General features: G+C 46.9%; 2 protein-coding genes across 4 annotated transcripts in view; one reads left to right on the top strand and one right to left on the bottom strand.

Moving 5' to 3' along the window:
• The first annotated feature begins 807 nt into the window (after positions 1-807).
• Positions 808-16,770, top strand: NIM1K (NIM1 serine/threonine protein kinase). The gene is made up of 3 exons (XM_015424472.1): positions 808-1,126; positions 13,272-13,540; positions 15,983-16,770. The coding sequence occupies exons 1-3, from the start codon at positions 850-852 to the stop codon at positions 16,730-16,732; spliced, it is 1,296 nt and encodes a 431-aa protein (XP_015279958.1). The 5' UTR covers positions 808-849; the 3' UTR covers positions 16,733-16,770.
• A 2,513-nt stretch (positions 16,771-19,283) lies between these two features.
• Positions 19,284-27,329, bottom strand: part of HMGCS1 (3-hydroxy-3-methylglutaryl-CoA synthase 1) — a 33,207-nt gene continuing 25,161 nt past the window's right edge. For all 3 annotated transcript variants that reach the window (XM_015424485.1, XM_015424486.1, XM_015424484.1), the window contains exons 6-10: positions 25,830-26,000; positions 24,705-24,811; positions 22,060-22,185; positions 21,204-21,367; positions 19,284-19,676 (exon numbers count right to left, since the gene is read on the bottom strand). In XM_015424485.1, coding sequence (XP_015279971.1) covers positions 19,584-19,676; positions 21,204-21,367; positions 22,060-22,185; positions 24,705-24,811; positions 25,830-26,000 — 661 coding nt within the window. In that variant the 3' untranslated portion in view covers positions 19,284-19,583. The remainder of the gene's footprint in view (positions 19,677-21,203; positions 21,368-22,059; positions 22,186-24,704; positions 24,812-25,829; positions 26,001-27,329) is intronic.

Raw genomic sequence — 27,329 nt, 5'->3', positions numbered from 1 at the left:
ATTTATAGAAGGCTCAAGGCTTTAAAGAAACCTCATCTACGCCGAGGAGGGTTTAAGGTAGCATTGCAGTAACTTAATCCTTGGCTGCCGTTCCATGTGACTGCCGCGATACCGAAGATCAGATTTTTTTTTTCTTTCAGCCAGCATGGGGCTGACATTCCTCCTAGCATCCTCCAACACCAGCTCCTTACACCGTTCTAACAATGGCAATGAAAAGGAGCGTAGGCAAGTTTTGTATAACTGGGCTTCGGAGGCGCGTTTGAGCATTTCCAAAGGGGAGTTAAAAGCCCTCTACTGTTGAAGAATGTAAGAACAGAAATCCCAGCTTTTGGCTCTTGGACTGGGACCTGATTCAAGGGGAGAGGACTGTACCCAGTCTTGCCAGATGTGACCAGCTGTTCCAGAAGACCCCTGAGAATCCTGGATGTCCTTCAAAGCAGCTGCAAGTTGAGCGTTCATCCATGTGTGTGTGTGTGTGTGTGTGTGATATCAGTCTGGGGATTTTGAGCAGCTTGTGGAAGCCTGAAAACGAAAGATGAGCGTCTGTGTTTGTGCTTCACCGAGGCGTGGGCTCCCTGCTTTTGTGATGCTGCATTTACAAAGCATTCATGAATGCTTTAGGCCATGACCCCTATGAGCTCAGAATGGCTAGCTGAAGATGCACGTGAGTAGCTTGTCTCCGGCTCCTATCGGGCGGCAACTGAAAGCTAAACTTTGATGTCATGGATGCACAACAGCTTCTGCTTGGGCTGCCATGGATTCTGTTCTCTCCAGGTCAATATTCCTGAGCAACCCCCCCTGCCCCGAAGAGCTTGTTAAAGCCTGTGGATATGTGATTGCCCCCGGACTATGACCACAGGAGGTTCAGGGAACCAGAGATATGTTAAATGGCACCGGGAAGACAGCGGAGAGGACTATACGAAGACCGAGGTCTACGCCGACGATGACCAGGGCCAGCCACGCCGGCTGACCCCTTTTGAGAAACTTACTCGGGATATGTCCCAGCATCAGAAGGTGGTGAAAGAATTAACTCTAGGGAAGAGGATTGGATTTTATCGCATCAGAGGGCAAATAGGGACTGGGAATTTCTCTCAGGTGAAGCTTGGGATCCATTCTCTCACCAAAGGTAGGCTGCACCAGTTTATGGCATATGTATTTGGGGGCAGGGGGTTGTGCACTGAGGCCACGGAGATGTTGACTGGTGACTGCAGGAACTAGAAGGCACTGTGCAAATAATCCTCTAATATGCTGACTCCTGCGTAAATGCTGCGTAAGAACGGGAGGCCACGGCCAGAGCTGGATTATCTCAGCCCATGTGCCTGCTCAAGCATGGAGTCTTAAAGTGGGTTAGTTATCCTCTTGCACACTTTGACTGACCTATAAGGGTAGCTAGGGAGAGGTGCCCATTGAGGATGCTCATTCTAATCATCATTGATAATTAGGAGTCTTTAGGGTGGCAGCATGGAACTCCTGTTTTAGCTTCCTCATTTGTGTGTGTTTCACTATTGCATACAGTACAGTGGGATGGTCTTATGGATGCCAGCCTCAAGGTGGGACCTGGGGATCCCCCAGAATGACAGGTGTCATCTCCAGACTACAGAGATCAGGTCCCCTGGAGAAAATGGATGCTTTGGAGGGTGGACTCTATGGCATTCGACCCGACTGAGGTCCCGGTCCTCCCCAGGCTCCATCCCCAAATCTCCAGGAGTTTCCCAACCTGGATCTGGCAATCCTCCCCCCCCACACACACACAAACACACCTCCCACTGGTGGCCAAGGGTTACCTGGCAGCCCTAAATGGACTACTTCCTCCCAATATTTGTGCGAGCGGATTTGGTCCCTGCTTCGTCAGTTTTGTTAGTTAGGATTGACTCTTCTTGTTAATAAATGAGTGTTGGTTTGAGCACAGCCATCTCTGCTGTATGAACCTGAGAGGAGAAACCTGGGTTTCCTAATCCCGATCCACATGAAAAGGGAACACTACACTCCTCCTAGATCAACTGGCCTTTATCCCATGCCAGGTCCTGAGTTTGCTTGTTCTGCAGCTTGTATATCTTGTCCACTGAATGAACTGCTCAGAGCCACCCTTTATGCGTACTTCACCCTCATGGATGCTGCTCCCTCCCCCACACGGGTCAGGACGACTGTAAAAGGTTCAACCCATGCAGAGTTTCATGCTGCCATCTTTACTTGGTGGTGGCGGAAAGTGCCGTCAAGTCACAGCTGACTTTATGGCAACCTCTTAGGGTTTTCAAGGCAAGAGAGGCCCCAGAGGTGGTTTGCCATTGCCTGCCTCTGCCTTGCTGCCTTGGACTTCCTTGGTATTCTCCCGTTCAAATGCTAACCAGGTCTGACCCTGCTTAGCTTCTGAGATCTGTTGAGATCAGACTAGCCTGGGCCATCCAGGTCACCGCTGTGAAGTGCAGTGCTTTTTCGTGTCATTTTTATAAATGGTGCCAGTACTCATAGAAAGTTGCACTGCTTTCTACCAATTTCCCCCTCAGATTTTGGGAGAGGCCCCTCCCCCCAAGGAGCTGGTACTCAGGGCCAGTGAGCACCACCACAGAAAAGACAGAACAAAAAACTTTGGGAAAATGTCTTTCCTCCTGCACAACCAATCCGTCAACCGTCCTATGAGTCTAATTCCCCCCACCGTGATTTATTGACTGAGGGGGGAGGTGAAACAGGGATAGACAGAGTTTTCCTTCCCATAATTCCCACAATCAGACATTTTAAGGGTGTGACGGTTAGAGCCAAGGCCACCCTCCTTTCCAGTATCTACCAATCCCCTTTGTAGCCTGGTGGTCTGGAGAGAAAGACAGAAAACCAGTCAGGGTTCTTAGAACACTTGGAGGGATGGGGAGGAACCAGAAAAAAGAGGAAGTCTGCGGTTTAATGGAGCTTTGAGTCAAACAGGGTTGAGTGGTTCCTTAGGCAGGTTAGGGATCTTGCTCTGTCTTTATTCTTCTCAGGTGGAAGTAGACTATTTAGTGTGGTGGCCACACTGGTTGATGGATCTCGCATGCAGCCTTTCTAGAGGACTGGAAAGTTATTGGGGCAGGCTGAGGTCACCATTTTAGGAAGCCTCTAGGAGCTTGGCAGTTCTTGGCTAACTCACCACTCTACACTTCAGTGCTATCAAGTTGGTCTTTAATGTCCCCCGTTTACTTCCCATCCAGTAAATAAAACTTTTTTGTGTTTTCAGTCTCTGTTTTCCTCCTTGGTATGAAAGACAGCAAAGTTTGTAATTGAGTTTACCAAGTAGGGTTGCCAAGCACTGGTGGGCCCAGTGTCCCAGGAGAAAAAATTTAAAAAGAAAAGCAAGGCCTTGTCTACTTACAGGAAGTTCTGGCCATAGAATTCCTGGCGATTCCTAGAGCTACCCAGAAGTGACAAGGGTAGTTCTAGCAATTCCCAGATATTCTATGGTAAGATTACCATACTAGAACTAGAGTTCTTCAGATGCAATTCAGAAGTGGGCTCTAGTCCAAAAAAGCTTGCACTTGAATAAAATTGTGTTAGTATTTAAGGGGCCCCAAGACTCCTGTTTATTTTTGCTGTGATAGGCTAACATGGCTACTCCTCTGGTAAGGTTAGGGTAAGGTTGTCTAGTTATTAAATAATACTTATCAGGGTTGCCAGCTCTGGGTTGGGAAATACCTGCAGATTCTGGGGAATGGAGCCTAGGGAGGGCAGGGTTCTGTGGAGAGAGAAGGGACTCCAGCAGGAAACAATGCCACAGAATCCACTCTCCAAGGTTGCCATTTTCTTCAGAGCAACTGATCTCTGTAGCCTGTAGATCAGATGTAATTCTAGGAAATCTCCAGGTACCATTGGGAGGTTGGCAACCCTCATTGTTATCCCTATGGCGGTGTTAAGAAAAAGGGCTTTTTGTGGTGGTAGGGAATACTGTGTAAATGGGTATAAGTAAAAGAAGGCTGGACTTTGTAGGGCCCAGTGGTTGAAAAGAATAAAAAGCATTTGAGATGACCTGAGACTTCAGTCTTGAGGCAGCCCTAATGTAATGCAGGTAATAATCTCTTCAGGGCTGAGCTTGTTGTTCTGATCTGGTTTCTCAGGGAGCCTCACATAACCCATTCTCTCACCTGCATAATTTAACAAAGGGAATCCTGTATCCGTTACTGACTTTCTCTCTTTGTCTGTCCTGTCGCCATCTGTAACTATACCTGCAAGCCCCACTGAACACGTTTTCGGATTCACTTCTGAGCAAGAGAAAAGAGCAAGAGACCCATAGCACCAGTTTGGTGTAGTGGTTAAGTGCGCGGACTCTAATCTGGGAGAACTGGGTTTGATTCCCCACTCCTCCACTTGCACCTGGCTGGATGACCTTGGGCAAGCCATAGCTCTGATAAGAGCTGTTCTTGAAAAAGAGCAGTTTCTGTCAAGAGCTCTCTCAGCCCCACCTACCTCACAGGGTGTCTGTTATGGGGAGGGGAAGGGGAAGGCGTTTGTAAACCGCTCTGAGACACCTTTGGGTAGTGAAGGGCGGGGTATAAATCCAATCTCTTCTTCTCTTCTTCTTAAAGACTAACAAAATTTGTGGCAGGATATGAGCTTTCGTGAGTCGCTGCACTGGCTCTTTTCTGCTGCTATGGAGTAACACAGCTGAGGAGGGCGGGGTATAAATGCAATTAAATAAATAAATAATAAATAAATAAATAAAGACATGCGCCTTTTAACAGCTACAACTTCTCCCACAGCTAGGCTGGGGTCAAATGTACTAGCTCTTAATTTTATTCCTTTTCAGTATCTAGGGTTGCCAGGTGCCCCCCCCTCCCCCGCCATCAGCAGGGGATGGAGGGGTAGGGTTGCCAGGCCCAGGTTGGGAAACTCATGGAGATTTGGGGATGGAGTCTTGGGGAGGACAGGGACCTCAGCGGGGTACAATGGCATAGAGTTCTCCCTCCAAAGCAGCCATTTTCTCCAGGGGAACTGATCTCTCTAGTCTGGAGATGAGCTGTAATTCTGGGGGAGCCTCAAGTCCCAACTGGAGGCTGGCATCCCTATCAGTATCTCTCAAATTGGACATACAAAGCTGCTTTATACTCAGGTTCTTGGTCTATCTAGGTCAGTCTGGTTCACTGTGGATGGCAGTACCTCTACAGGGTTTCAGGCAGAGGTCTTTTCGCCTGTAGATGCTGGGGATTGAATCTGCCACTTTATGCAGAAATAGTTTTGGCCACCTTAAAATTTCAGTGTAAAAACCATTCTCCTTTTTGGCCTTGATTCTAGTACCTCAGGGTCAGACTACTGTTTCAAGGTGAATTACAGAAATGAAATAAGAGCAGAAGGAAAGCAAAGTAACAGTAACTACAGTAACAGTTGCTGAATTAACATTAACTTCATTATCAGTTGTTGAATTGCAAGTGATAATGAAGCTCAAGAAAATGCATCCACCTGGACTGAATTGAAACCAAGGTTTCCTGTATCATTACCAAAGCTGATTTCTCCACGCCTCCTATCCCTCTGCATATCACACCTAATCCAATCATGCCTGTTGTCGTCATTCACTGGCTATTGTCACTAGACTGCTAATTTGCCAGCATCTCCATGAGCAGTAACTCACAAAAGCTCATACACTGCTACCGATTTTGTTAGTCTTTCAGGTGCTACTGGATTCTTGCTCCTTTCTACTGCTACAGACAGACTACGGTTGCGGCCACACGCACCAGAAAAGGGGGGGGTGAGGCTATTTCCTCTGGAGGAATTTGACCCTCAGTTGCACAATCACACCTCCCTTTGAAGCTGCGGGCACAGGCCATCAGTGTGTAATCAGATGCAGCTATGAGTGAGTAATTTTTTTTGTGCCGTTTTCCCCCCATGCGCTTAACTGAGGGATCGATGAATCGCACCTCTGCACCAAGGGCTCCCTATGGAGTTTGCAATGATGCGCATACTGCGAAGGGGGAAAAAACAACGGCACGGAGTCAGGATGGCCTGATCAGACCATTCTGAAGCCAAGAGAGCACGCTGGAGTGATCAGACACGGGAAAGTCCATCCGTGGCCGGTCGCAACCCATTTCCTACTGGATTTCCCTCCGGTGTCTTTTAACTCTGCTTCTGCGGTGGAGCAGAACGGGTTGCCGATGGCTGCGGGGCACTTCCCAGATGTTGTCTGATCGCGCCCTTTAAATCCGCCTGGCATTCGCACCTCTGTCAGGTCTAATTGTGCGTATGATTGCAGCCTAATGCAGCTACCCATCTTGATCTATCTTGCTTTTTTTTTAAAAAAAATCTGTTTTAAATGTACTTGTTGCTAGGAAATAACTCCACAATGCCATAAAAAGGACAAGCTGTCACATAGGGACATTTAGATTTCCTGAAATATGACATTGCTTGGACTGAGGTCGAATAATAGGTAGTCAGAAGACAATATTTGACCAGTCATTTGGTCCATTTTCCCCCCTGCCCCATCTCTGGGTGTTCATGCACATACAGTGAAGTATGAAGTACACTCTTAAAATTGGTTCCTCTTCCATGTGATACCAACTTAGTGTGCCCGTTCTAAGCCTCCCATTGCATCAGCAGCAGGGGTCATTTCATAGAAAAAGAGGTGCAGGAGCTCATTAGCATAACTCATTAGTATAACTTATTTGCATATGCCACACCCCCTGACATCACCGGAAGTGTGTCAGAAGGCGACACCCACCGCTCAGGCTCCACTGGACTGTTTTGGATTGCTAGCTATTGGGGGGGGGACGTGCAGACCTGCCCTTGCAGAGGAAGGAGAGCTTCTACCTAAATAAAATTTGGTCTTAAAGGTGCCACAGGACTGTTTTGGACAGGGGGGCGGGGGGGGGGGCTCTGCAACTTACCTGGCTGCTTCTTGCTCTGACTGAAGGCTGCTGGGAGCAGGGGGTGGGGCTTGTTGCATGTGCCCGCCCCCTGGGCTCTTTACTGCCGGAGCTCCGCTCCTGTGCGCTCCTGCAGGAAATGACCCCTGATCAGCAGCAATAATTAGAGTGTTTGCCTGACATCACAGGCAAGGTTAGAGCAACCCTTTGGGCTGAATTTTTTCAGATTTATTTGACCTTTCCTTCTATACATAGTGGGACAAAATGCAAAGGGACAGGACTTGGAAATAAGAAGAAAGGGGGAAAGAATTCTAGGATTTAAATCTGCCGTAGATTTGTTACCGGTTGTGTTTTATCTGGCCTTAAAGTAATTTATGTCCCCCCCACACACACACACACCTTTTGTATCACCACCTTGTCCTGCCCTGGGTGCCCCAGGCTAGCCTGGTCTCATCAGAACGTGGAAGTTAAATAGGGTCAGCCCTCATTAATACTTGGATGGGAGACCACCAAGGAAGTCCAGAGGTGACACAAAGAGGTAGGCAGTGGCAAACCACCTCTGTTTGTCTCTCGCCTTCAAAAAGCAGGCAGGGGGAAAAGTTCTTCCTGTGAGAATCCTCTGGTGAGTGTGGGTGTGACCTAATTACAGATGATGTCATGGTAGCCATTCCCGTAGGTGGCTTTAAGGAGAGGATTAGTCAAATTTATGGGGGATGGGACCATCAGCAGCTACTAGCCCAGATGACTTAATGTGGCCTCTGTGTACAGAGACAGAATACCTCTGAATCTATGCCCATCTTGCCAGCCTTCCAGGGGGCATCAGGGTGGCTAGCAAGGGAAACGGGATGCTGGACCAGATACACCTTTGGGCTCATCCAGCAGGACTCTTGAGAGGGATCCAAAGGTATCTTCCCATTCTTGGAAGGATCCTTTCTTTGAGTAAAAGGCTTTTCTTGAGTAGACAGGGAACAGTAGCCCCAACTCACAGTTTACTTATTGAAACATTAAAATCTCTCAACCTTGCAATTTTAACATTTTGATCATTTCTATTGCTAGGGCTTTGTGTTCAAATAAGGACATAAGAAGAGCCCTACTGAATCAGACCAGTGGTCTATCTAGTCCAGCATCCTGTATCACACAGTGGCCAACCAGTTGCCCTGGAGTGTCAACAAAAAGGGCACAGAGGCCAAGGCCGTCTCCTGATGCTGCCTCCTAGCACTGGTATGCAGAGGTTTGCTGCCTCTGAATATGGAGGTTCCCTTTAGTTGTCATGGTTAGTAGCCATTGATGGGCCTGTCTTCCATGAATTTGCCTAGGAGTCCTAGAACTTCAACTCTCCTCACCTCAATTTGACTCAGTTCTTCAGACACACTTCCCAAAAACAGCAGTTCCCCACACTTTCCTTTGTAAAAACGGAACATAAAGAATTCATTCAGTGAAACAGAAGTAGAATAATTATTATCAACTGTACAGGGAAATAAGGAGGAAATGACATTTGACCCATTATGAATGTATCGTTTTACAATTGTAATATGAATGGGAATATAAAGATTTTTATATATAGGGTTTTTTCTTCTTGATTGTTCATATTCATATTTCTCTGGTTTTTATAGATTTATTCTTTAAGTAATATTTTATTAGGATGTTAGAAAGGCCTGTTATAGAGAAGGCTTTCCTCTTGTAGGTCTGATATTGTTAGCAGACAACATAAGAGGTACAAAGTTCATGATTCTGTAGTTCTTAGGGCAAAACCTTGCAATGTCTGGGTCAGATAAGATTTTAGTCTCGTATCAGTAATGAATACTTTTGTTTAGGATATGAAGAATCCTTGCCCATTATCATTTAGGTTAGGTTAAATAAACACTTAGGTTTTACATAGATTTGACCAGGGGTTGTTTCGTAGAAAAAGAGCTAGGGGAACTCATTAGCATAACTCATTAGCATATGCCACACCCCCTGACATCACCGGAAGTGTGTCATAAGGCCACACCCCCTGACATCACCAGAAGTGTGTCATAAGGCCACACACCCCGCCCCCAATGGTCCTGGCCGCCGGCGCCGGCCTTGCAGCTCCACTACCGAGCCCCATGAGGGGCCCGGCGGTGGACCTGCAAGGCCGGCGGGAGTGCAAGGAAGCCCTGTGAAGGCCCTCCCTGGCCCCAGGCAGGCAGGGGTGGGGAGAGGCAGGGAGGAAGCAACTTACCCTCCCTCTTCTCCTGCCTCCTCCTGGCTGAATGAGGGCCGGAAGCGGGGTGGCCGGAAGCGGGGGGCGGGGCTTCGTCATGTGCCCCCCCGTACCTCACCCGGGGAAACTGCGATCCCCCGCGATCCCCCCCGAAATGACCTCTGGATTTGACGTAGATATATGTTTCTTTATATCTGGTCAATCAGAGGATTATTACTCAAATTACCACTGTCTTTTGTAACCAATTATTTAGCTTGTCTTGTAACTTCACTGTGCTTTTTGATTTCAAATAATAAAGATGTTCACCTGCCTGCATGGGATCGGTGTTCACGTAGCTGAGGGGGATTTTAAAGGCCACCCGCTCCCAAAGTACATTCTAGTTCAGTGGTCTTCAGACTCTCCAGACCCAGGATCCACTGAGCATGAGAACTTCTACATTGCAAGCATGTGGCAGGAAGTTCCGTAACAGAGCTATGTGACAGGAAGAGGGGGAGCCAGTTGTTTATGCCACGACCAGGGATCAAAAGAGCTGGGGACCGGAAATACAAGCCCACACTGAGAGGTGAATCACAGTGAGAAACAAGCCAGGGGTCAGAGCCATGGAGAAACCCTCTCTACCGCTTTTCTCACGATTCAAAGACAGGCAGAAGGCTTGGCACCCTCCCTCTCTTGTAGGGTTACCAACCTCCAGGTGGAGCCTGGAGATCTCCCAGAATTAAAACTGATCTCCAGGTGACAGAGATTAGTTCACCCAGATAAAATGGTGGGTTTGGAGGGTGGGCTGTATGGCATTACACCCTACTGAGGTCCTGTCCCTCCTCAGACTCCTCTCCCCTCAGGCTCCACCCCTGAAATTTCCAGGTATTTTCCACCCTAGAGTTGGCAACCCCACTCTAGGCAGAAGGCACTTCTGAAAGGCATCATAGAAACAATGGCAGCTGAATTAGGTTTTGCAACCAAGCAGGAGGGCTTCTGTGACCCACCTGTGAGGCTCAACCCATGATATGAGGACCACTTTTCTAGACTGGTTCAAACACAGCAGTGTTTGGTTTTTGACTCAGGTGTTTGCCTCTCAGCAATGTTTCTATGAATTACTAAGTGATGCCAAAGTTTAAAGAGGGCTTTGCATAACAGGACAGCATGGTTCGATACTAGCAACATTGGCACTTTTCAGGTCTCTGAAATTCAGTTCGTGCCAAATGTATAATGTTCCAAAATCTTATATTGTATATATAATTCTCCAAATGCGTTGGGAATTTCCAGCTCTCCCATTGGCTGTGCTGTGCGCTCCATCAGCCATTGGCCCATCAGCCACCACTCAAGAGTAATCGCATCAGGGCCGTAGCTAACGTCTTCCTTGTGGGAGGGCCTTGGGGAAAGTAGGGAGGCCGAATGGTGGGCGCGCGCGCGCTGCGCACACACATCACCCCAATAAAGCTTCGCTCGGCGGCAGCTTCCAGCCTTTATCTAGCCACGTTGCTGCTGCGAACAAGCCCCACAGAGAGAGAGAGACGCCTGACTGCTTCCCCCGCCCCTTCTTTCCGCTCCTTGCCTCTTCTTCAAAAGAGCCACCTCGGTGGCTTCTCAACGGCGACGGACAGGCGCGTAAAGGCGGGGAGCAGAGCAACAAGGGACACCGCTGGAGTCTCCCGGGGGCTCGCGGGCCCGCACCCACCGCGGCTGGGGAAGTGGGCAGCGCGGCGCCCCCTGGCGACCGCTGCCGGCGGCGCTTCCCTCTGCGGGCGGATGCCGAGGGTCGGGCGAGACCCTCGTCCCGGGCGCCTCTCGCAGCCGCAAGGAAGGGGAGGGGGAGGAGGAGGGAGGGGAGGCCGCCGCGCACCTCAAGCTCCCCTGATGCTGCCTCGGCCTCCAGCGCCGCCAGCAGTCGTCTTCAGGCCCGGGGGAGGGGGGAGCAGAGGATCGGGGAGGGGGCCCACAAAACCCGCAGGGGGGGTGGGCCCCGTGGGCCCCATGCGTGCTACGGGCCTGAATCGCATGCCATTGGCTGGGGGCTGGGTCTGCTCCTCTTCCTCGCCCACTGCCGCTCACCCACTGTTCCCTGTAAGAATAACTGCCAAAACAGCTGTCTCTCCTGACAAAGACACTTCTCCTGCTTGGCTCCTGTGGGGTTAACTTTTCCCTCAGTGACTGTTGCTAGGCAACCAAGCTTGGTTCTGTCAGTAAAAAGGCAAAGCCAGGAGGCCCTTTCCAGGCCTTTGTGGGGAACTCATTGGGGCCAGTCCTGACTAGGGTTGCCAGCTCCAGGTTGGGAAATTCCTGGAGATTTGAGGTTTGGAGCCTGGAGAGGGTGGGGTTTGAGGAGGGGTGGGACCTCAGACAGGTGCGATGCCATAGACTCCACCCTCCAAGCCAGCCATTCCCTCATGGGGAACCATTGTTGTCAATTTCCAGGGGAGGGCTGGAGATCACTCAGAATTACAACTGCTCTCCAGGAGGAAGGGGAGAGGAGATGGAACGCTGAAATCAGAGGGGTGAATATAACAGGTTGATGGTTGGCTGGGGAAAAAGATAGGGTTGCCAACTCCAGGTTGGGAAATTCCTGGAGATTTGAGGTTTGGAGCCTGGAGAGGGTGGGGTTTGAGGAGGGGTGGGACCTCAGACAGGTGCGATGCCATAGACTCCACCCTCCAAGCCAGCCATTCCCTCATGGGGAACCATTGTTGTCAATTTCCAGGGGAGGGCTGGAGATCACTCAGAATTACAACTGCTCTCCAGGAGGAAGGGGAGAGGAGATGGAAAGCTGAAATCAGAGGGGTGAATATAACAGGTTGATGGTTGGCTGGGGAAAAAGATAGGGTTGCCAACTCCAGGTTGGGAAATTCCTGGAGATTTGAGGTTTGGAGCCTGGAGAGGGTGGGGTTTGAGGAGGGGTGGGACCTCAAACAGCCATTTCCTCCTGGGGAACTACAGCTGCCAATCTCCAGGTGAGGGCTGGAGATCACTCAGAATTACAGCTGCTCTTCAGATGGCAGAGATCAGTTCCCCTGGAGAAAATGATGGACTCTGTGCCATTTTACACTGCTGAGGTCACCACAGCAAATTGTCACTGAGTGCCCAAGACCAGGGCATCCGCCCAGAACCTCTTTTTAGAGCTCGTTGTATTTATTTCCACAACGGGACTTATTACTAGTAAGAGAATAAGAAGAGCATTCTCCGCCACTCAAACCAGTTAGTTAGCAAATAAGCTCCACTGTTAGCTCAAGCTTCACTACATCACAGCAACTGGCATGCTTACTGTATTTATTAAAAGGTACTGTATGAAACACATAGACTTCGAGTTGTTGAATCAGGGGAGTTTTGGCCTTATGGAGATAATTCCCTAGCTGATTCAGGCCACCATGCCTTCAAAACAAATAATGGGCACAAGCAGAAGTACATTTGCTTCTTTGGCACACTTTACTACATTTATATAAAATAGACACTAAGATAATAAAAATGCTCAGATTGCAAATAGTTGAGAAATTTTGACGTTCAGCAAGTAAGTGGTGGGTTGGATCCAGAGTTGGGTACCTAGTCAGAGGAAGAGTCATGCACTTGAAGTAGGGTTCCTTCTGTCACCCTTGGAGCCATGTTATAAGAGCAGGTCCAGCATCCTGTTTCCCTTGGTGGTCAACCTGATGCCCCTTCCAAAGCTCAGTAACCTGGACACGAAGGCCAAAGTCTTATCCTGTTTTGCCCTAGAATGTACAAGTATAGTACCTCTGGGTATGGAGGCCCCTTTTAGCCATCTTGGCTTGGTGGTTCTATCAACCATATTATTAAACCATTAAATTCCCTCTCAGACCCATATGAGCTAATGGCTACCACAACATCTTGAAATATATGCCGCTCTGGGCACACCCCCAACTTCTCCATCAGCTAAGAAGTGGTATACTGGTTGTACACTAAGAGAACAAAGTGTGAGAATTATACACCACTCTGTGGTAAAGGACTGATCAGGCTTTTTGTCACTTGGATAGGTCTTAAATTCAACACCTCCCTTTCTATTCTTTCTCTAAAAGCTGACAGTGAAAACGGAGACGGGGAGACCTGTAGTTCAGTGGCAGAGCGCATGTTTTGCCTGCCCAAGGTCCCAGGTTTAAGCCCCAGCATCTAAGAGCATTTCAGGTGCTACCACTCTGAACAGGCAGTGCTGGACTTGACAAAGCAATGTATACATCACCTTTGTAAGTTCGAGGTGTGGCGTTTTTAAAAGTATGAAATCTGTTGTACTTGATAATAACAAAAAATAACACCTTTCAACTTTCCAGATAAGGTAGCTATCAAAATTTTGGATAAGACAAAATTAGATCCGAAGACTCAGCGATTGCTGTCCCGTGAGATTTCAAGCATGGAGAAGCTGCACCACCCAAATATCATCCGGCTGTATGAGGTGATGGAGACTTTCTCCAAACTACACCTGGTGATGGAATATGCCAGCGGAGGAGAACTCTTTACTAAGATCACAACCGAAGGGAAGTTGCCCGAATTAGAGAGCAAGCTCATCTTCTCCCAGATCATATCTGCTGTTAAACACATGGTAAGTTCATTTCCGAGTCCAATGAATGTGCCCCCCCCCCCCCCCAATTTCCTTGTGTTTTCTCTTCGGTTCAAAATAATGGAATGCGAGGCTGATTCATATGTGTAGCTTTCCTGCTCGAGTCCAGCTGTATGTGTGTAGGGGTCATTTAAGCCAGGGCTCAACGGCATTTAGACCCAAAAGCATGTGCCTGAAAGCTATTCACTTCTGTAAACCACATGCTGCCTTACCGCATTCCCTCCACTTGCAACGCAGGACTCCGTCACAGGGTTGTTATAAGCCCAAATCCCTAGCAATGTGACGACAACTACAGGCTATTTTTGCGGCACAATTGCATTTTTTTTTTTAAATTATTTTTTAAAAATTGCCCACAGCGGGCAGCAAGCTGAGCTGGAAATGGCATGGCCTATTATCACAGCTGCCTTTAAGTTGGCTTTTAAAAAATTCATGGAACATGAATTTTAGTAAACATAAAATAAGGGGCTTTTAGCTGGAATGACTGAGTGGAACCTTCATGTTCAAAGGAAATAACCCTTTGAATACTAGTGCCGGGGGGGGGGGGTTGGAGAGCAACAACAGTGAGGAGCTTGGGCCTCTATGCTTTGCTTGTGGCCTTCTAGGAGCATCTGGTTGCCCACTGTGTAGAACTGGATGTGGAATGAGATGGGCCATTGGTCTGATCCCGAACGGCTGCACTTTGATGATTGTTTGTGAAATGGAATGGGGCGTGGGCTTGGAATGATCATGCTGCTAGCATATCACTGCAAGAGTGAAGTCGTGGGGTTTTCTGGTGTCTTCTCTGGCCTATCGTTGCTTCTCCTGTACATGAGTGATGACATTCAAATAGACATGACAAAGGATCGCGGATCTCCATTCAGCTGTAAAAAACAAATTGCAATCAGGCGTGCCATAAGAACGTAAGAGAAGCCATGTTTGGGTCAGGCCAATGACCCATCTAGTCTTAACACTCTGTGTCACACAGTGGCCGAAATGCTGGTGCCATCAGGAGGTCCACTCACGGGGCCAGAAATCAAGGCCTTGTCTTGTGGGAAGGGGTTTACCTCCTCAACTCCTGCTAATCAAAAGTGCTCCCTCAATGCTGCTGTTAGTACCTCAAAGGAAGAGAGGTTGGTATCTTTTATACTCAGAGGGGCCCCAGCAAAGCCATCCAGGGCTTCAAAAGTTAAAACATTCTGTCTCCTCCCTGTGTGGCCCTGATCTGCTCCATGCACACTTGCCGTTTTACCTCTTTGCAGTTTAATAGAGAACTGTCATCTCTGTTACATATGTTTGGACCCTCAACACCCAGAAACCCAGTCTGCAGACAAAGCAGTTGTTTCTTTTGTATGTACTTGGGCCACGTGGGACTGCGCCACAGAAAACTCACTCCAGTGTAGCAAAGGGGTCTTAAGTGATGCAAGGGGAAAAATCAAGTACACATTTAAAAGTAAATAAACATTATCCCTACAACTGGACTTTAAGCAACATGGAGAATGCTGAACTGGAAGGCCAATCAGAGGCAGGAGGGTTACCAAATCTTAATTGCCTCACAAGATTGCAAATGTAAATCAGTGTTCATGCAGTAGTGAGCTAGAACGTATTATTAGTCTGGTTGTGTGTATAGGGGTTGGTGGTATTCCAGATGTGGCACAGTGGTACAGCATCTGCTTCGGCTGCAGGAGGTCTCTGATTCAGTCTCCGGCACTGTCTGTCATCAGGTTGTAGGTGATGTGAAAGGCCGCTCTCTTTTGGATCCGAGAGCCACTGCTGGTCAGAGTACATACTGACCTTTACAGACTAATGGTAAATCAATATGAGATAGCTCCATGTGTGTTCAACTTGGCTCCAAAAGGCAGTTTCAGGATAAGAACCATTTCTCAGCGTAAGAGGCTATGTACCTCTTTCTCTCCTCCATTTCCCTGATAAAATATGGCCCTGCAAAGTAGCTTTAGGCCCCAGCATGGGAGTGAGAATGTACCCCAAGTTGTGCCATACCACAGTGCCTCTCATAATAACGTGTGAAGCTGCCTTTATACTGAATCAGACCCCCTGGTCCATAAACGTCAGCATGGTCTACTCAGACTGGACGTGGCTCTCCAGGTTGTCTGGTAGAAGTCTTTCACATCACCTACTACTTCGTCCTTCCAACTGGAAATCCTGGGAATTGAACCTGGGGACTAGATGCTCTACCACCACCCCGCTTCGAGCATAGATATGCCCCAAAAGTTCAGTGGTTAGGGGGGTTCAGAAAAGGCACTTCTGAAAAGCAGCATTTGGAGGGAGTATTGGCATGAGTGGAAGCAAAGAGTGGGGATAGGTGGAAGGAAAGTTGGCCCTTTCTTCTCTGTAAAGGCTTACGGGTATGTACACCATGAATAGAGAAAGAAAGAAAAATTGCTTTCTGTTCCAGTACCAATGACCTTTGAGTTTTTTGCCTTGCAGCATGAGAGCAACATCATCCACCGGGACCTCAAAGCCGAAAACGTGTTTTACACCAGCAACACTTGCGTGAAAGTGGGAGATTTTGGATTCAGCACTGTGAGTAAAAAGGGGGAAATGCTGGACACTTTCTGCGGCTCTCCTCCTTACGCTGCCCCAGAGCTCTTCAGGGACGTAAGCTACACGGGTGTTTACGTGGACCTCTGGGCCCTGGGAATCCTCCTGTATTTCATCACAACCGGCATGATGCCCTTCCGAGCAGAAACTGTGGCCAAACTGAAAAAGTGCATTCTCGAGGGGACGTACGTCTTCCCACCATTCCTGTCGGAACTTTGCCAGAAGCTGATCCGGGGGATTCTTCAGCCGGTCCCGTCGGAACGCTATCCCATCGAGCATATGATGAACAGTGAGTGGATGAGGGGCGTGCAGCATCCAAAGCCCCTGGAGCCCTTTAAACTAGACCCAAAGCACTTGTCAGAGACTGGAGTGCTCCGAGAGGAAGAGGCAGAGGTGAAAAACATCCTGAACAAGCTGGGAATCACAGAGGAGCACATTCAAAATAACCGCGGGAGAGATTCTCACAGTGCAATCACAGGGATCTACAGGATTATTTTGCACAGAGTACAGAAGAAAAGGGCCATGGAGACTGTCCCCATTATTGTGGTACCAGAGCCCAAGGACTCAGAGATAAGGAAAGGCCCTGCTACCTGTCGGGGCCTCAGACATTCATCAAAACTCTGCTTGATTTTATAAACCCTAGAGCCAGCTTGGCATTCAGCACACTTTCTGGAGTCTTTTCTTTGGTGGTACTTAGCTGCTTTTTTTTGTAATTTTGAAATGAATTTTTAAAAAAGATGCCTTATGAGTTCTGCATCACCCCTAAATTAGGTCCCTTGAGTTCTGGGGAAAGGCGACAGCTAAAACCTTGAATACCAATATTTAGGGAACAAATCCCAGTAAACTCCATGTGCCTTTAAGTTCTGAGAAAGCAGACTCAGTTGGGGATGCAGTCCAGTTGTGTGCATTTCAGAGAGCCCAGACTGTATGGGTTAGGTGGTTTTAGGTTTGGTTTGTTCTAGGCTATTTAAGGTTTAGGTTGTTTTCCCTATGCACACACACTCCCACCCCCAAGCAGCAGAGAGAACAAGGTAGTCAGAGCAGCAACTTTGTGATGATTCCACTGATTAACTGGTACATCTGCTGCCTGGGGTCAGAATGATTTCTTTCAAGAATATGTTTAATCTGAAAAGTCTGCCCCAGAAGCTGCAGCTGCAGAGGGAGGAGAGGATGGGGAGATGGGAGCTTTAACTCTTTCCCACCATTGTCGTTTGAACAGCTGCCGAAAAGAAGGCATATGGTTCAAGGGTGGCTTTTGCAAGAGAAAACAGCAAGACAGGGAAAAGTGTTAACCCCCCTCCCAGTTTTCTTTTGCAAATGCAGAGGACAGCTAATTTCTCAAATTTTAAAAGAGCCATGTATTGGGTGACGGACGCAACAAAAAGAAAGTACAAGATGCAACTGGACTCAAGTCCTGATGGTCCGGCTCGTACGGGACCCAGAAACAAAACATGGGCCACCACACAGGTCATTCAAATAGCTCAAAGTTTATTTTACAAGGCGTCTGCCTCATAGTTTTGTGAGGTTTATAAAGGTTAATTTTGTGCTGCGGCTCTTGGCCTTGTCCATTGCCTGCAATGGACTCGATACACATCAGGCAATGTGAGAACCAAACACCCCCACCCCACCCAGCTTGTACCCTTTGCCATGCTTCAGCCACAGCACTTCAGACCGCTTTTCTCAAGTCACGTTAGGTCAAAACATTTCATCTAAACACGCTGTACAGATGTCCATTATTCCATTTTAGTCAGTGACAGCCTTTTTTTAAAAAAAGAAAACGAGATACTACATTACACCCAAACCCTGCATCTTGTAACTTAGCACGAGACGCACTAACTCTGTAAGCCTTTCTTTTCTTTTCTTTTTAGACAAAGCTCTTTTGGATGAATTTCACAGGAAAATAAAAACAAAGACAAAACTGAGTAAGCGTAAATGTAAATGCAATGTATTTTACAAGCCAGGCGCTTTCCCCTCCTTTGATTCCAGTGTTCATCCAAGCTGACCCCCAACTTGCTCACCGGTCACTCCCAGGGAGCTTCTGTATACCACACTTGTTCCTTGAACGGTGTTCAAATTGCACTGATCACAGCACTTCTGCTGACAGACTTCAGAGTCAGACAAGAGAATCATTCTCAAGAAAGGTCCTACACAACTTCTGACCATCTCATGAGATCACGCTGCCAAATGCAGCCCCAACAAGGGCTCTACTACTGGTAGCTAACAGAGGCTTATCAAGTCCCTGGCTGGCCACCGTACATAGCTGGTTGGCTGCAGTTTGGTTTGGAGGGTCACAGGCTATAGAGGCCTGCCCTGCAATAAGCATTCTGAGAATGGTATCTCCCCATGCTCCTGCAGAGGCTTAGGATGTTTTAAATAGGGAGCCTGAAGCATGAAGCTATGTACAGGAGTTCAGAATCACAACTATTGCAATAGGATCCCACCACATACAGAAGGACAGGCTCGAGGAGCAAGAAGTTCCAAGGTGAACAAGAACTGTTCTTGGGATGGAAGTTTCGACAAACTCTTTGTATCATTTGAAAGGCCAAGTTTAGAAAGCGAGCTCTCGAGTAACCTTTATAAAAGATTACATGTGAAGTTCAGAGTTCGCTAGCTTGCCACAGTTCCTCCTAAGAGGCAAGAGAGCGTCACCGTTTCAATAGTCTGCCATGAGCAGTTCTAGGGGAAAAGGAACTGTTTGCCCCAAAGTGTGTGTGTGTATTCCTTAGCTTAGCCAGCACAGCAAATAAATACAGTGCAGAAGGAAAGGTAGTTGCTAGGATGAGGGCACACAGTTGAAAACCAAATAAAAATCAGTTAAATCTCAGACCTCCAGCTTTCCGATAAGGGCTGTACCAATAATGGCAATTGGGAAAGGTCTCTCCAATTAACAGCACCTTGAAAAACAAGCCAGTTGTTCCCTCTACCCTTCAAAACCATGAGCCATTTGAAGGAGTGGAACAACGCTTGCATTTAAGAGACTGGGTGCTTACACCGTTAAGGCACGCAACGCCCCTAACTTTTAAGATTTCGTAAAAAGTCTCACAAATGGCTTTAGGTCAGGTTAATTTTTCTCAACAATGGCTTTTTAAAAGACTCGGTTCCTCCCTGGAGGCGTATTTTACAAAATTTGCAGAGATTTATTAAAAACAAGAGGCAGGAGAAGCACAACTGGTGGTGTCTTTTTTTCCTTTTTTTCCTGAGCCTAAATTAAAAGTACCTATTCCGACCAATATTTTTAAAACCAATAATCCTCAGAAACAGCCTTTGGTCCTTTCTTTTCTAAAAACCTTGCCAATTTTTTTTAGTGTTATGAAACAATATGCGTCAGCAAACCGCGTCATTAAGAGAGGGCCTCGAGATTGATTTTTTTTCATGCTCCAACTAAGCAGTACTGTACAGCAGAATATGAGTAACGACAGTTAATCCCTTGTACGTTCCCCACCCCTCGTTAATCTTTTTTCCCCAACTCCCACCTCACAGAGGTATCTTAATGCTCCCCATTGGAAAGGGAAACAGCAACTACTTCAGAGTCTGTTTTTCCAGGGATCCTTGGCACCTTCTTGGCAGGGCTTGGGATATGCTAAAGGAGGAATTGAAAAGAAGCCACGGATTAGAACACACGATTTCAAGCAGAATTGCCAGTTCCTCTCCTTAGGGTTTTCTTACACAAGCAGGCAACAAGGAAAACCCCAGACAACTTTGCTGTTGGAATCTACACCGCATTAACAACAGAGACAATGCCAATCGATCTTCGGGAAATGTTCAGTGTTGGACACAGACTATATGGACGTGTGGAACTGTCTGAGAACAGCAGCATGATCTCATGAGATGGGCAGCATTCACGGTCGCCTTCCACTTCATGCTCACTACAACCCCATGATTTAGATCACGCTAACCGGCCCAAGAGTGAGGATTTGAACCGTGGCCTTCTTAGACCCTGATTACAGTAAAAGTTTTGTTATCTGGCCTTCATAGGGAATGAGGGTTACCAGTGAATCAAACGTGCCAGTTATTTAAGCTTATCACTCTGCCCTACCCCAAGGAAGCCACAGTGACCAAACAAAGAGGGTGAGGGGTCTGGAGACCAAGTCCTGTGAGGAAAGGCTGAAGGAGCTGGGTATGTTTAGCCTGGAGAGGAGACGACTGAGAGGTGATATGATAACCCTCTTCAAGTACTTGAAGGGCTGTCCTATAGAGGATGGTGTGGAGTTGTTTTCTGTTGCCCTAGAAGGTTGGGACCAGAACCAGTGGGTTGAAATTAAATCAGAAGAGTGTTCAGCTAAACATTAGGAAGAACTTCCTGACAGCTAGGGCGGTTCCTCTGTGGAACAGGCTTCCTCGGGAGGTGGTGGGCTTGCCTTCTTTGGAGGTTTTCAAACAGAGGCTGGATGGCGATGCTGATTGTCACTTCGGGGTCAGGAGGCAATTTTCCTCCAGGCCGGTTTGGCCAGGGATCCTGGAGGTTTTTATTCATCTTCTGGGCATGGAACAGCGGTCACTGGGTGTGTGTGTGTGGGGGGGGGGAGGTATTTGTGAATTTCCTGCCTTGTGCAGGGGGTTGGACGAGATGGCCCTGGAGGTCCCTTCCAACTCTATGATTCTAAACCCCACTCCTTTGAGAATGCAATGGTGATAGCCCCACACCCGGCGAGACTCTTCCCCCCGAGCCACACTTATCCTAGGCAGCAGGCTGCCTGGGAGTTACCCAGCAAAGCTGACTCCCGACCACTCAAGGCAGGTTGAGGAGGGAAGTGACATCAGAGGAGGATGTCAGCCAGCAGCACCGGCTGTCCAAAGTCCAGTGACAACGAGCTGCTTGGCTAAAGAGGCAGGAAACACATGCCAGAGACAGGGGTATGGTGGCTGAGGGGGAGGAGCCTGTCTTCTGAGTATTCTGGATACTCAAGTGGCAAACAAAGCTTTTACTGTACTAAGCCACACTAGCTCAGCTGCGTATCTGGTTACAGAAATCCTCCCTTCTGGTACTTTCAAAGCAGTTAGTGGGGGAGGGAGGGGAAGATGGTGGTGAAATCAGGAGCAGGTTTACTATCAGCTCTGTTAGATGTGCACCTGATCATGGAATTTAAAAACAGAGGATTAGACTTACCTCATGAGCAAGGCCCAGATGAACAACTTCAACTCCTGCTTCCAATGGCCCATCACCCAGAAAGGGGCGGCGAGCGTATGTTCTTCTGTGTTTTTCATCCACTTGCACCAAGTACCATGTTCCCTCACTGAGATCATCCACAGAACATTGCGGAGTATAGTTGGCTATTAAAAAAAAAAAAAAGGACAGACAAAATTCCTTAAGCAGTTCATCCCTGGTGTCAGCATTACCATAGACCTTGCCTGCAGTCCATCGGGCCAGCCAGAACTATTTAAAAACTTGCTCTTAATAGCAGTAAAGAGAGACCAGTTTCACACGCAACATGGGAGCAAAAATGGAAAGTGTGAGTGAGTCATTTTGACACTGGAAGGGAAGCATGAATGGGGCAAGTTTCACTATCTGTCCCGTGAGTACCTGACGCAACCCTATCTATGAAGAAGAAACTTCTCCCTTGGCATATTATACTGTGAGCGGGGATGCAGGAAGCACAATGCACGTGTGCTTTCCATTTCAGCACTGGCACATGTTCTCAGGTGCTTAAGTACTATGCAAAATCACTCTGCTGTAGACTTCAGAAGTTAAGAAGACTGTAATACCCCGCCCCCCCAATCTGTCTTACACAAGTCTTATCTGGCAGCAGATACAGTTGCTCTTCCTGCTGGACCCACAGACTTGAGACCTCTCAATGCTAGACAGGCAGTTCATCTTTCCTGAGAAACGAGGGCTCACAAGCTAGCTGGCCTCATTTTTTAAAAGAGGGAAATAAGTGCCAGGATCCCCTTTATCACTGACTCATGCTACATGTTTGCTGAACTTAATCCCACAACACAGACTCCTCCCCGCCTTTCCCACTCACCTAAGTGATGAGTCTCCTGCCGGAGCATCATGTTTTCTGCAAACACTTCTGGCAAGATACACTTCCTTGAGTCGAGCCTTGCTTTCAGATCAGACAGGCTCGCTGTTATTTTATCCAAAGAAGAACCTGCAATACAAAGTAATAGTTATTACGTTCTCTAGAAAGACTGTTCAGTATTTTGTAAATAACAGCATCACAACTGGACAGTGGAAAATAGTTCCGGAAACTTTGAAGAGCATATCTTTACTGTCTACTTTATTGTCTCCTGTTATCTTTATGGTCTGCTCCATGCCCATGTTGCAATGCAGTTAGCCGACAAATCCAAATAATAAAAGCTAAAGATTTGTTGAACCAGGGCAGAGCAAGCCATATCCCAAGTATTCAAGAAGGATTACATTAGGCATTGGTCTGTACCAAAAGGTTCAATTGCTAATAATACGTGTGCCAGCATTACAAGACATAATAGCAACATGGCAAGAGACCCAAGTGTGGCTACACAGTTAAGAGTATCAGACCAGGGCGGTGGAGAGGTGTGTTCAAATGCCTGCTATGGATTGTGAGGGCCACTGGGTGATCTTGGGCCAGTTATTCCCTCTCAGCCCAACTATCTCACAGGTCTGTTGTGAGGGGGGGAAATGGGTTCACCCCGTTCATGTATACCACTGTGAGCTCCTAGGAGGAAGAGTGGGATGGATATATAAGATGAAGGATAATGAAAGGATATTATGCCAACGATGCAATGAGATGCAACACCAACGTCACAGGCAATGCAGAACACATTAAGCTGCCTGATGCTGAATCAGACCCTTGATCCATAAAAGTCAGTATTGTCTACTCAGACTGGCAGCTGGCTCTCTAGTGTCACAGTCACAGGTCTTTCACATCACCTCCTACCTGATCCTTTTAGCTGGAGATGCCAGGGACTGAACGGATGCTCTACCACTGAGCCATGGCAAAACTTTTCAGAAAGTCTTCCTACATGCCTCACATAGAGGAAGTTGCCTCTAAATGCTGTTAAAATTCTGCCTAGCCATGTGTATGTTTAAGGACCCATCTAGACAATTCACAATTTCTAATGACAAGGAGTCATTTCTTTACCTACAGTTGTTAGTATCAATAGCTGACACGACTGTATGGAATTGTGTGTTGTAATAGTAACGTCAATATATCTAATTCTCAACATGGCCACATCTGTGCATACAAATCTGGAGACTGGAGCCATGAACAGACAAGACAGGCCATTCTACACACCATTCTATATTTTCTCAAAAATATGAACTCTCTCTCAAAAATCCAACAGGGGAGTTAAAACCTCCAAAATAACAGAAGCAGCACCTGTAGCTTTAAGAAACAAATGCTCTCTCTGGCCATTGCTAGGCAGCCACAACAGTATTGCCAGTTGAAGCTTTGGTTTTTGTCAGCAAGCAGGAGGAGGGAACAAGGCCCTTTGCAGGGCTGTTTTGGCTTTTGAGGGATAACTCATTGGGGCCAGGCCTGACAGCAATCACCAGGCAACTTGTTGCCACCTGACTTGCACAACTGACTGCTTGGTACTGTTTAACAGCAGCCAGCACATGAAAGCCAGTATGATGCAGTGACTACAGTTTCAGACTCGAACCTGGGGGATCCAGGTTCAAATCACTACACTGCCATGGAATCTAGCTGGGTGACCGTGGGTCAGTCACACAATTCAGCCTAACCTACCACATAAACAGGATTGTTGTGAAGATCAAATAGAAGATAATGATGCAAGCTCCACATTGTGTAGAAAGGCACAATGTGACTTTACAATATAAATACAGTAAATAAATAATAAATATAGCTCAAGATGGGGGGCAGATAAAATGGGTTTGTTATTGGGTAAGAAGAGGGAAGGAAGCAGGGAGGGAAATACAGGGGAAAGTGAGGTGCCAGCACCAGTTCTGGAGGGTTCCCCACCATGCAATTGGACCTGGCCCAGGAGCTGGCATTGTGCAACTTTGCCAGACTCTGCCAGGGGTAAGGAAGGAGGGGAAAATGAAGACTGAGGGTGGGTGATAAAGGTAGATTGGGCTGGTAGCTCAGAAGGAGAAGGCAGTGGGGAAAGTATAGAGGCTATGGGGGCATCCAGGGAAGGGAAAGCGGGAACAGTGGGGGAGGGGGAAATGAGATGCCCTTCCCCAAGTCTTTATGGATTCCCCACTTGTTCCCTTATATTAGCATTTGAGCATTTGCGACTGAAGCCCTCTCTGAAGTTCTATAGTAGTCTTTACCAGAAAAGAAACATTCAAACTTTGCGTATTTCTTTTGAGTAGTTCATTCTGATTTTGTCATCGGGAGGGGTAAGGAGCTGGAAGGCCTTAAAAGCCCTGCTTTCTGTCCACTGGAAATGTTCTTCAGCTACTCCCCCATCTTCCAAGTTCATCATACTTACATTCTTGGTCCATCTCTGTAGCTATAAGGTCCAGCAATTTTGTTTTTAAGATGAAAGCAGACATTCTCAAACTGCCAGATTCTCAGAGCATACAAACGGAGCAAGTCACAACTACTGCTAAGAGAATCTTTGCTTCTTCAACCTGCAGGCATTCCCAACAGGAGCTAGCACTGGCTGTACAATGATCAGTGATGCAACGGTCAGATGTACATTCGAAGCCTTTGTAACTCACCAGGGGTTGCATCTTGGGTAACTTTGACAGAATACAGGGTAGCAGCAAACCCAGAGCCATAAGAGAAGATGCCAATCCTCTGCCCTGCCAATTGTTGAGGAGAGTACCTACACAGAAGACAAACAATAACCAGTCAATTAGGGAAATCTTAAACTCCATGACCTTGTTTCCTGGATATTGGTTTGTAAAGTTTAGTTAGCTCACTCTAATCAGAGTCCACATCAGAGCCACACTTCCCCTTTTCTCCTTGTTTGTACATCCTTAATGCCAGCTGCTCTTGATAATGAGCTTCCAATCCCACATGCCTGCAGGCTCTTCAGAGAACATCCTGTACCCTCTTACAGTTGCAGAACACAGAGCCATAAAAGGACAATGTAATTGTCTTCAAGGTTTTAGCCGGGGCTTTTCAGGTGGAAATTCCTAGTGGGTACATTTTTTTCAGTTCCACCGGACCACCACCTAAGTGCATTCAGGGGAGTCACAAGAGAATAGATGGCAGTGTATGCCTTATACAGAGCCACTGCAAAAAAGCAGCCTGCTAGGCTTAGTTCCTTTGAAGTTGGCAAAGCTGCAACAACACTTATGAGCAGCCCACACATTCTGGATGCCCCACTGCAAGGACATAAAATTTTGGGTGGTGCAATCCATGGTTGTTGCTATCCCCATAGCAGAATACCCTTCATCTGTCCAGTGTAAGCAGCACTGAATACCTCTCTACTGTTAAGAGGTATTCATGCTATATTTAACTCACCATGTTCCCATTTTGTAACTCATCTACGGTATGGTTTAGAACACACGATCATACACTTTTTGTGGTGCTGTGTGCAAATCTTTAGAAGTTGCTTACTTTCTTTTCTTATTTAATACATAAATTAGATGAGAAGCGTGGGGCCTCAAGACAGTCTGGGAATTATTTCCCCTCTCCAGGAACTCCTTTCCTCTGATATGTGAATGTAAGTATTAGTTATTCAGTGGCAAGAGGAAAAGCACTCTGTACATGCTTAAAAACACTTAACACTACTTTTATACAAGCAGGTTGTGTGGTTTTGGCTCTAAGTCCAGCCTTTAAGAGTCTAGTAGCTGAAGTCAGTCACAGCCACCTTAACAGCCTAAGTTCATACTTACTGAGCTAAGAGAGAAGCAAGGCAGCCATAGACTGAAGGTGTGTACATATTCCCATTCTGATTGGATACAAGTAAGGAAGCTTTGGTTTTCTGGTTGAACATCTCAGCACTGGCCTTCATGAAAGCTTTCTCCACATCCCGGTCAAAGTAAGTGTCTTCCAGTTTTACATCCCTGAGGAGAAGCATGAAAATTTCAGAAGTGTTATGCAGTAAGACAATCTGAGAAAATTCTAGATGAGAGGGAGGTTATGGAATCTAAGGAAAACCTAGCTTTTGAAAGCTAGCATCTACACTACTAGATATCAGCACTATTAGATATTTTTACTAGTTCTTTTGAAGCTACCCAAGTGTGATGTGTTAGTTTTGTCCTTTAATCAAGCTCATTCCTTAATGATTAGAACATTGTCTGCTAAAAAAGAATGCACAGCTTGAATCTGAGAAGTCATACATTGCAAGACACCCACCACCATTAATTAACCTTCAGTTTCAAGAACTTTTATTAGTCGATATTAACTTAGCTTTTAGACACATTTTTTTGAAACCAGTATGAACAACTCTACCCTTTAACAAATTAACAAAATACCTATAATCTGCAATTGTAAATATTAGTGGGGAGGGGCTATGGCTCAGTGGAAAAGTATATGCTTGGCATGCAGAAGGTCCCAGGTTCAGTCCCTGGCATCTCCAGTTAAAAGGATCAGGTAGTTGATGATGTGATGTGAAAGACCTCAGCCTGAGACTTGGGAGAGCTGCTGCCAGTCTGAGTAGACAATACTGACCTTGATGGACCAAGGGACTGATTCAGGATAAGGCAGCTTCATATTTCTGCTACACACATCAGCAAGTCAAACAATAGGGACCCCAAGCACATGTGATATACAGAAATACAAACTGCAACGGAATACCATTAAAAAAAATCACAAATTTCACAAGTTACCAGTAGACATCAGTCTATTGCAACATAATTAGATAAAGGTAAAAGGTAAAGGTTTCCCTTGCTCGAAAGACAGTTGAATCCAACTCTAGGGATGTGGTGCTCATCTCCATTTCCAAGCCGAAGAGCCAGCGCTGTCCAAAGACATTTCCGTGATCATGTGGCTGGCATGACTAAACGGTGAGGCACACAGAACGCTGTTACCTTACCACTGAAGCAGTACCTATTTATCTACTTGCAATTTCTTGCTTTCGAACTGCTAGGTTGGCAGGAGCTGGGACCAGAGACGGGAGCTAACTCCATCTTGCTGCACTCGGGTCTCGAACTGCTGAACTACCGACCTTCCGATCTGCAGTTCAGCATCTTAACCACTTGACATAATTACAGTCAATTAATAAAGTAGAATTGGTGGTCACAATTCAAAAACAATTGCAATACAAAGCATTTAACAAGAGAAGGTATAACAATTCAAGTAGAAAAATCCACCAATTCTACTTTATTAATTGACTGTAATTATGTTGCAATAGACTGATATCTACTGGTAACTTATGAAATTCATGAATTTTT

The sequence above is a fragment of the Gekko japonicus genome, unplaced genomic scaffold (genome assembly GCF_001447785.1).
Source record: "Gekko japonicus isolate JY-2015 unplaced genomic scaffold, Gekko_japonicus_V1.1 scaffold82, whole genome shotgun sequence".
NCBI lineage: Eukaryota > Metazoa > Chordata > Lepidosauria > Squamata > Gekkonidae > Gekko > Gekko japonicus.
Note: the sequence above shows the minus strand (reverse complement) of the source record. Positions and strands in the feature narration are given on the sequence as shown.

Coding starts and splice junctions, on each gene's coding strand:
- NIM1K (XM_015424472.1), top strand. CDS start 850: ATGACCACAGGAGGTTCAGGGAACCAGAGATATGTTAAATGGCACCGG. Junction 1,127..13,271: donor GATCCATTCTCTCACCAAAG/GTAGGCTGCACC, acceptor TCAACTTTCCAG/ATAAGGTAGCTATCAAAATT. Junction 13,541..15,982: donor TATCTGCTGTTAAACACATG/GTAAGTTCATTT, acceptor TTTGCCTTGCAG/CATGAGAGCAACATCATCCA.